The 10,881-nt window shown below is 29.1% G+C and overlaps 2 protein-coding genes across 4 annotated transcripts in view; one reads left to right on the top strand and one right to left on the bottom strand.

Moving 5' to 3' along the window:
• Positions 1-10,881, bottom strand: part of LOC105287192 — a 187,923-nt gene that overhangs the window by 168,310 nt on the left and 8,732 nt on the right. The gene's annotated exons all lie outside the window — the stretch shown is intronic.
• On the top strand, positions 1,411-7,331 carry LOC105286960. Of its 3 annotated transcripts, XM_026970254.1 has the most exons (9): positions 1,411-3,643; positions 4,048-4,167; positions 4,287-4,404; positions 4,798-5,062; positions 5,259-5,369; positions 5,431-5,521; positions 5,680-5,825; positions 6,218-6,350; positions 7,201-7,331. In XM_026970254.1, the coding sequence occupies exons 1-9, from the start codon at positions 3,497-3,499 to the stop codon at positions 7,252-7,254; spliced, it is 1,185 nt and encodes a 394-aa protein (XP_026826055.1). In that variant the 5' UTR covers positions 1,411-3,496; the 3' UTR covers positions 7,255-7,331. The 3 variants fall into 3 exon arrangements, with proteins under 3 accessions (XP_026826055.1, XP_026826058.1, XP_026826057.1); XM_026970257.1 differs by lacking the exon at positions 7,201-7,331 and having other exon boundaries at positions 5,680-5,803; positions 6,218-6,337; XM_026970256.1 differs by lacking the exon at positions 7,201-7,331 and having other exon boundaries at positions 5,680-5,872; positions 6,218-6,309.

The raw sequence follows: 10,881 nt of genomic DNA, 5'->3' as shown, positions 1-10,881 counted from the left end.
GAAATTACTAATGTATATCTGTTTAAATTTCCTTAAATGTTTATACCTTCTCGAACTAACAATTTGTTTTTATTATTTAACAGGTGCAACACTAAATGGTATATAGCACCCTTACAAACACAAAAATTGATATTATTCCTTTTGCACATAAATAATAAGCCCTTTACCTTAAATATAAGAGGAATAATTAGCATCTATGGAATGCTTTTCTACGGTAAAACAATTATATGTCATAAATTTCAGTATATGTTACATGGTACATTTTTATATATACACAACATATTTCAAACAGATAATATAACAAAAGACTTATTTTTAATTGCAGCTAATGAAGACATCGATATCTTATTTCACCGTCATATATTCTATGCAGTAATAATGTAAAAATACATTATATGACAACAACCTCATGAAACATTATGAAATATTTGACTTTCTTCTCTTTAAACAAATACAATGCCTGAGCCAACATTTGCATATATTAAATAATATACGTCTCACTAATAACTCTGATTTTATCCTTTATTTCACGATTTACTATTGCAATATTTATTAGGTTGGTGCATAATAGCTTAATATCAACTTAATAGCAAAAACAACAATTATTTTTGCTCTAATGTAATACATTATAGCCGAACTATACATTTGCCATTGTTTCAATAATATTTCAAAATATAATATATAAAGTATATAATATTAAAGAAATATATATAAAACTATTTATATTTAAACTTTAACTAAAGCGATATGTTTCAAGAACAATAAAAAACAAATTAATGCTTACATTAATATTTAAAAATCTGACAACATTGAAATATAGCCACATTATTCTAATAAGGTCTGGTTGTCACGTTGTTTCAGAACATTTTCTATTCTTTTTGTTCTGTTGCAGCGAAAATTTACAACAGAAAATTGCAAGTTACGAATACATGTCTCTGATTTTTTGTACTTGTAAGATCATGAATTAACGTTTCTGATTTAATTTTTGATACATGTCAACTCACGGATGTCTCTGATTTAATTTTTTACTCACGGATTAATGTCTCTGGCTTAATTTTTTACCAGCTCACGGATTAATATCTCTGGCTTAATTTTTTTAACCAGCTCACAGATTAACGTCTCTGGCTCAATTTATTCTATATGGCAGCCCACGAATAAATCGGTTTTGCCATGTAATATTTATTTAATTACCATGCATACTGCATATGATATAAAATATTTCTCAAAGTAACCAGCTCACGAATATATAGGTCGTCTCTGGGATGAAATATTTTTTAAACCCACCGCCTCAAGAATAAATCGTCTTTCGAATATTTCCGAAAGCATTGAAAATTAGATATAATATATGTATTAATTGACAGGACAAAATAATTCCATGTAATTATAATGCATATTAATGGAAATACTAACCTTTTCATCCAGATTTTCTTGAACTTCGGTGATTGAGGCAAATAGTTGTTACGTCCCATTAGATGGACACAATTGTATATTTGATACATATAAAAAGATATACACTGAAACTTTGTGCGAACACGCTATAACGCGTTATAACGTTCGACTTCTGCCGCGCTGTTATTGTCACATACCTGCAGCCCGTGCGACAGTGAATATCTGTAAGCGTAACTCGGATCACTATGGCCGATATTCATAGCCGTAAAATGTCTGTAATATGAAAATGGTCTTGCACATGCACAATAATTCTGCATGACCAAGTCTCATATCACAGTCATTTTACGGCTATTGATTCACTGTTAACAGAAAAGCTTAGTTTTCGGAGTATTTTACAAGTGTGCTGAAGCGATCTGTAGTGTTTTTTATCAAAACATCATTTTATTAGAAAATGACACGCAAGACTTCTCATCGTGTCATTTCTCGCTTCTGACGTCATAATTTAACATCGCCGCGGCGACAACCCAGGAACCTTAAGAGACGTCAAAGTGATTTTAATTTTATTATAGGTAGAATATTTGTAACGTTTTTAGACAGTGCAGCTACGATAACACAGATTGTATAATATATGTTATATGTAGAATATATGTTTACTGTACTATTTTACAAGTATAAGAAATAAGAAACAATATTTCTCATTATAGATAATGAGTGTGCCATTATTTTATTTCTCCGTTCTCTATTCCACAAGGTAAAATAAGAAATATAATATACTTAGCATTTTACAGTAATTGAATTAATTAAAACTAATCAAATTTTATGTTTCAAAGATATACGCAATTGTTGCTCTTACTAACCATAATTTATGTGACAGAAAAAATAATTTTTATAAGAAAAGTATTTTGTTATCGTAATTTGATAGAATCCGGAACCAGAAAATTAAAATTACCAAAATTACAAATGTTTTTTTACTAATTTTTGCATTATTTATATTGTTAATGCAAAATACAATAACAGTTTAGAAATATTAAATATGTTTAGAAAAAGTTTTTATACAGTTCTTTAAATTGTATGTCATTATTAAGAATGTATTATCATTAATATTAAATGTATTATCATTTATAGTGTTAATTATTAAAGTATATAATGTTAATTAATAAAGTATTTCTATAATCTATACATATAATCTCACTCTCTCTCTCACACACACACACACACACACAAATGCGTTACGTCCTTTTAGTAACAAATATCTAGATTTTAAATGAAAATTATACTATGGTTTACCTGAAAAGATATTATTGCGTCCGGGCGATACTCACTGGACACACTCATATAAGCATTCGCGACATACGCGGGAGGACTCGCGGCGCGCAAAGGAAACACCACACTTAACTAGAAACTGGCTTTTATTTAATAAAGTGCAAACTCGTTACGATACGTGCTGTTGGCCCGAGGCCTTGTTACAGTCTGTCTCTTTGATCTTGTTAATTCCGTCTCTTGGCAGTCACGACCCTCAGCTGGACAACGACGATCGGCATCCGGCAGCGGGTGGCTCATCCACATCGAGTCACAATATTTTGCGGGAAGAATAATATAATCAAAACTATGTGCACTCAAATGTAATACAGGTACGCGAAGTTTTTAAAATTCACCTGGCTAAATTTTAAATATTCTTTACTTTAGTAATACTGTCATAGTTGTTGACGCGTAACATCGATTGACGAATGTTCCATGCAAAATTGCAAACAACTGTATTATATGAGCATAGCTAATAAAATAAGGCAAGTATGTACGCGCCGGTTGCAGTAAAAAGAGTGACTATGCTTGCGCACAATTTAATCAAGAAGTTATTTTATAGAGAGAATTTTTTGTGAGAAATGAACATTTGTTAAATTTCCATTGCGTGGAATCGATCACTTAATAGCAGCCTTTTTCTTGAAAACATTGTAAGACAAGTTTGTTCATTTCTTGGTCAGTAAGATAACTTACGTTAAACATTTATAATAAAAGAAGAAAATTCTAAAAAATATTGATTTCATTTCTGGAAAGGTAAAGATATTCATCTTTAACAATTCGCAGTCAAACGTATTGCAGTGCTTGCAGAATGGTGATCTGTATCGTGACAGAACACCTTAGACTTATGCGATTTTACTTACTCGCAGTTGGTCTATGGCCTTATTATCGAACAAACTTAGTTCGACTTCAATTTTTCTTGTGTTTTAGCATTTTACTTAGCTTTGTTATATTCCAGGTATGTATTTTTACATATATTATTTTTCAATGTCAATTGCGATATATTCGTAGAGAAAAGAAATTTAAAAAATAGTCTCTTAAGAGTATCACGTTTTGTAATGCTTAATAATCTTACTTGTGTTTTGTTTAATAATTATAACATATTAACAATATGATATTATGACATAATATTATTGTTACATCATGATTTTAATTATGAAAACTAAAATATGTAATATTATTACAATATACTAGAACATACAGTTGCAACGCTCATGCTATGTACAATATATATTAGTATTATTATTATTTATGAAAATATAATATCAATAATTTATCTTTTGTCAAATAAATTTCGTAAATAAATATAAGAGCGGATATTTTATATCATTCATTTTAACAAATTTATTATTATGATTATAGCTTACACCATTCCTGGTTGATGATTGCACTGTTAACATTATCATTAAAAATCTCTCAATAACGTCATATTTTTCTATATATATGATTGCACATGTTGCGGGTTGGGCCAGCGACGATAAGGTACAAGTGACTTTTATCTGCTCAGAATTTTCAATATTGTATTTTATATCTAACAATTTCTTTAAGCTTTCTAAAGTAATCGTAGTAAGAAATAATATACAATGTTGTTAAACTACTAGATAAAGGGTTTACTGGAGCATCTGCAACTTATTTGTAATCAATTGAAAGACGAAAACGAATTTGCTATTATAAAAAAATACGGGAACCATGCAAAACGTTATGCAGCTGTTCTTACATGTATAAGATAACATCTATTGATAATGTTGTGAGAAATTAAACAAATTATGATAGTGTAAAGATAATATAATAAAATAATCTTATTAGCCACTGCTTTAAATATCTTCTCTTAAGTTTCTCAAGTATATAATCTTCAAATATATTCATACTTTTAATAGATAGCACACAGACAAAAAAGATATTATAATATAATTATTAAAAACATATTAAAAATCAGACCTGTATATACATAACTAATATGTTGTGTTATTAATATAATTATTAATGTTTTATGTTTATAATTATCAATCAATGTTTTTATTATAATTATTTTTGAAATTTACGATAACGCAATTTCTTTAAAACATTAAAACAACAATGATTTATATAGCTACTTTTTGTTAATGTTTTTAGCATTTTCCATGTGTAGCATGTTTGGTATTATAGTATTACCATTCTGGCCGCGTATTTTAACAATTGTTTCGCTCATAAACGAGTCTCAAACATATGCCAAAGTGCAAATTACAACTGAATATTTTATTAATCAAGAAAAATACTTTTATCTAATTTTGCTACACTTAGAAACAGTTCTTTGGATAGGAACATCTACGTTAATGGGAATAGGATTGTTGCTCTTAGGATATTGCCAACATATGTGTGGAATATTTAGTATTGCTAGGTAAAAAAAGTAAGATACATTCAATAGAAAAAAATGTAAAATACAAAACTTTCTTATAAATAAAAATATCATAAATATATATTTATATCAGTATATAAATATCAGTTATTACACATAAGTAATTCTTATTTTTAACTTCTGAATTTTAATTAATTTTAAAAAACTATATAGTAACAGCAGAAAAAATTATTTATAGTTATCGCATCGAGCATGCAATGAGCATGCTCGAAAATAGTAGCTTGGACACTGAACTTAAAATGTACAAGGAAATGACTTACGCCATTGACATTCACTGCACAGCTATAAAGTTGGTATTCATAGAACAAGTATTATGTAATTCACCCAATAACATCTTATTTCTTTTGAAGGTACTCCGAGTTGTTAACATTGTCTTTTGAAAACATATGTCTCCCTTTAGCACTGCTTATTGTCATTTCCACGAGCATGAATCTTTTTGGGGTAAGGCTTCTTATATTTGTGATTTCTAATATTTTCTCCTTTTAAAACTATTTAGTATATTATTTATTAATTTATTATATTAATATGTACAGTTTTAAGTCAATAAATCCGCATATTTGTAATAAACGATTTCTAAAAACAGCTTAAAATTAATATAGATTTTCAAGAATATGTTAATTGAAGGTGATATAGAAACATGTATGCTTCATGTTATAATAATAGGCGTCCTCTTTATATTGTTATACTTGCTGAATTCTCTTGGACAAGACATCACAGATCACAGTAATTACGTGTTGTCTACTGCGTAAGGAGAAATAAACGTTTTAAAGTTTTATTAATAAGGTGGTTCAGGTAAAATAATTACAAACTGTTTTTTTAAAAACTATTCTCAACGGCCTCATCAAAAGTACACAAGTTATTATTAAAACATCCTAATAAACTTTAGAATTTCAATTAATATCAAAAATAGGTTTTATCGCCCTTCTATTATTTAAGAATTTACAAAAAGAAACAGTTTGCATAACTTTTTTTATATGACCTATTTTATATGATCTATTTCATATCTTACCTATTTAAATAAAATTCTTCTAGCAAAATATATAATTTTAAAATAGTTTATAAGGGAAGTAGAAGATTAGTATGACTAGTAATGTACATATTTGTGTTTCTTCAATTATCGATTCGTCCGTTTCGCAGATATAATGTTAAATGGTATATAGCACCATTACGTATACAGAAGCTATTATTAGTTTTGTTGCAAAGAGGTAACAAAACTTTTACCTTAACAATCGCTAAAATGCTCTTGCTATCTAGGGAGAGTTTTGCCACAGTAAGTATAATTATATAATATGTAATAATATTACATAATAAAATAATATGTATAATATATATATATATATATATATATAACATATATGTAATATATATAAAGGTGTCTCAGAATGTTTGGGACAATGCTCGTGTGCAGATAGAGCGGACTGAACTGAGTCAAAAAGTCCTGTACCATTTTGCAATTCTCGTAATAGTTAACGAGTTATTAATTATTAAAAATCGCTGTATTAGTCCGGCCCGCGGCCTACCGCCGAATGCAAGCGCGCGGCGAGATGCGACCGCCTAGCGATCGAGGTTGCTAAGCGCGCGGGGAGTTGTTTCAATTCACAAGTGGAAACGGGTAGGCAGGAGCGGCGTGTCTAGCCATCTCGATTGCTAGGTGGTTGCATTTCGTCACGCACTTGTATTCGGCCGGACTAATATAGCGATTTTTAATAATTAATACCTCGTTATCTATTGCTAAAATTGCAAAATGGTACAGGACTTTTCGACTCAGTTCAGTCTGCTCTATTTGCACACGAGCATTGTTCCAAACTTTCTGAGACACCCTGTATAATAATATATATAATAATATATATAATATATAATAATATTACATAATAATATAATATGTATATAATATTATACATAGTATATTAGATTATATTATATTATATTATATATATTATATTATATATATTAATTATAATATATAATAATATTACATACTAATATAATATGTATATAATATTATACATATTATATTAGATTATATTATATTATATTATATAATATTATATATATTAATTATATAACTTACTTTATTAAAGACTGCGTAGATAAAACAACACGAATCTCTTTTATTTCAGCTAACGAAAGCATCGATATCCTATTTTACTATTCTATATTCTATGCAGCAATAATGCGCATATATAAGTGCATATATCTTGTTAGAATGTTTCTCATATTACTGAATAAATTATAACAGTTTTTAATTGAACCTTGCATTAATTTATTATAATAATATGTGTACGTTTTTTATGTGTGTAGTATAGTGTAATATGCCATATAGTTTGATGCATTTATATTAAATTAAATTATATCACATATAATGTGATATAATTTAATTTAATTATGTCAAATTTTAAACAAATTATATGAAATGTTTTCAAATTTTATGAAGATATCTAATTAGAAGAAGGAAATTCTGAAGTATATAGTTCTTGAACTATTTATAAATAATTGATAAATAATTAAATTACAAATTGATCATTATTTATTACAATTCCCAACAGATTTTTAATATTTTATATATTTTATATAGTTTATATATTTACAATTAAAGCCTTCCTTCCTCGCCAGTAGGTAATTAAACGAATAAAAACTATTAGTTTGACCAAACTGGCAACTTTATTATATATTCATCCACAACGTTTCGATCCCAGCTTTGGGTCCTTATCAAGTGTAAGATAGCATGACAAAGCAATTAAAACAAATGTGGCAACAATCTGTCGTATTCTATAAATAAGAAGAGAAAAAGCGTAAAAGATTATTACAAAAATGAAATCCTCATTTAGTAGAGGAGTATAAGAAAGGTTCCGTGAATACATACTTGCTTCGAGCAACAATACACCAAACCACACAACAAAAAAGATATTAGTTTCCATATTAACAATCACTGTACAAGTCAAGATGATAAAATTAAAATTAAAGACACAGCCTCACTCACTCAAGAGTTGACTGAGACTGTGACTGAGCACGAGACAAATAGCCTGTTATTCCCGGACTCTTATGATTTTGTCGTAAACAAGTGGCAGACTTTCGGTGTCCTTCTGTAGGTTGATAGTATTATTAGTTTTCTTGATAAAAATCATTTCGGCTATTTCTCTTTTTCTATTATTTAATTCCTTATGTAAAATTTTGAAATCAGACCAAGCAAATTCATGATTGTGTTGAACGTGGTGCTTACTAACAACCGAATGATTAGTATCATTTTTCTTAATATCCGTCCTATGTTCAGACAATCTTTTCGCTAAATGTCGTCTCGTCTGACCTATGTAACAACAATCACAATCAGAACACTATTTTGTACACGACACCCATTTGACAATCCTTCTCTAGTCGATCCTTTCCACGCTTAATTATACAATCCAATCGTCTATGTATATTGTATGAAACGTCAAAATCGTAATATTCAAAGTTCTCGCAACATTTTCACTGACATCTTTTATGTAAGGAATGGTAATGAAATTTTTTCTCCTTTGTAAAGAACGGCTCACAGCAAGTGATGCATCACGGAATCTAATATCACGCAATCTACGATTGATACAACTAATGACAAAATCTCTGGGATAACAGTTATTGTAGAGGGTTTCTTTTACAGTATCAATATTAGAAGCATGGAACTTAACGTCAGCCAGCAATATAGATCTATCAACAAGGCTATTTACAACCCCAACCTTATGTTTGAGCGGGTGATTTGAAAAAGGAATTAAATAATAGAAAAAGAGAAATAGCCGAAATGATTTTTATCAAGAAAACTAATAATACTATCAACCTACAGAAGGACACCGAAAGTCTGCCACTTGTTTACGACAAAATCATAAGAGTCCGGGAATAACAGGCTATTTGTCTCGTGCTCAGTCACAGTCTCAGTCAACTCTTGAGTGAGTAAGGCTGTGTCTTTAATTTTAATTTTATCATCTTGACTTGTACAGTGATTGTTAATATGGAAACTAATATCATTTTTGTTGTGTGGTTTGGTGTATTGTTGCTCGAAGCAAGTATGTATTCACGGAACCTTTCTTATACTCCTCTACTAAATGAGGATTTCATTTTTGTAATAATCTTTTACGCTTTTTCTCTTCTTATTTGTAGAATACGACAGATTGTTGCCACATTTGTTTTAATTGCTTTGTCATGCTATCTTACACTTGATAAGGACCCAAAGCTGGGGTCGAAACGTTGTGGATGAATATATAATAAAGTTGCCAGTTTGGTCGAACTAAAAGTTTTTATTCATTTTATATATTTATATTATATATATTATATATTTATATCATGTATATTATATATGTATATAAATAAATAAGAATGCATTTTTATTGTTTTGTTATTTTTGGTTGTATTATATTTATTATAGTAATAAAACGTTATTTTTGCTCTAATCTAATACATTATAGCCGAACTATACATTTGCCATTGTTTCAATAATATTTCAAAATATAATATATAAAGTATATAATATTAAAGAAATATATATAAAACTATTTATATTTAAACTTTAACTAAAGCGATATGTTTCAAGAACAATAAAAAACAAATTAATGCTTACATTAATATTTAAAAATCTGACAACATTGAAATATAGCCACATTATTCTAATAAGGTCTGGTTGTCACGTTGTTTCAGAACATTTTCTATTCTTTTTGTTCTGTTGCAGCGAAAATTTACAACAGAAAATTGCAAGTTACGAATACATGTCTCTGATTTTTTGTACTTGTAAGATCATGAATTAACGTTTCTGATTTAATTTTTGATACATGTCAACTCACGGATGTCTCTGATTTAATTTTTTACTCACGGATTAATGTCTCTGGCTTAATTTTTTACCAGCTCACGGATTAATATCTCTGGCTTAATTTTTTTAACCAGCTCACAGATTAACGTCTCTGGCTCAATTTATTCTATATGGCAGCCCACGAATAAATCGGTTTTGCCATGTAATATTTATTTAATTACCATGCATACTGCATATGATATAAAATATTTCTCAAAGTAACCAGCTCACGAATATATAGGTCGTCTCTGGGATGAAATATTTTTTAAACCCACCGCCTCAAGAATAAATCGTCTTTCGAATATTTCCGAAAGCATTGAAAATTAGATATAATATATGTATTAATTGACAGGACAAAATAATTCCATGTAATTATAATGCATATTAATGGAAATACTAACCTTTTCATCCAGATTTTCTTGAACTTCGGTGATTGAGGCAAATAGTTGTTACGTCCCATTAGATGGACACAATTGTATATTTGATACATATAAAAAGATATACACTGAAACTTTGTGCGAACACGCTATAACGCGTTATAACGTTCGACTTCTGCCGCGCTGTTATTGTCACATACCTGCAGCCCGTGCGACAGTGAATATCTGTAAGCGTAACTCGGATCACTATGGCCGATATTCATAGCCGTAAAATGTCTGTAATATGAAAATGGTCTTGCACATGCACAATAATTCTGCATGACCAAGTCTCATATCACAGTCATTTTACGGCTATTGATTCACTGTTAACAGAAAAGCTTAGTTTTCGGAGTATTTTACAAGTGTGCTGAAGCGATCTGTAGTGTTTTTTATCAAAACATCATTTTATTAGAAAATGACACGCAAGACTTCTCATCGTGTCATTTCTCGCTTCTGACGTCATAATTTAACATCGCCGCGGCGACAACCCAGGAACCTTAAGAGACGTCAAAGTGATTTTAATTTTATTATAGGTAGAATATTTGTAACGTTTTTAGACAGTGCAGCTACGATAA

The sequence above is a fragment of the Ooceraea biroi genome, chromosome 6, assembly GCF_003672135.1.
Source record: "Ooceraea biroi isolate clonal line C1 chromosome 6, Obir_v5.4, whole genome shotgun sequence".
In the NCBI taxonomy this organism is placed as follows: Eukaryota; Metazoa; Arthropoda; class Insecta; order Hymenoptera; family Formicidae; genus Ooceraea; species Ooceraea biroi.
This window is presented reverse-complemented; position numbering and strand designations above follow the sequence as displayed.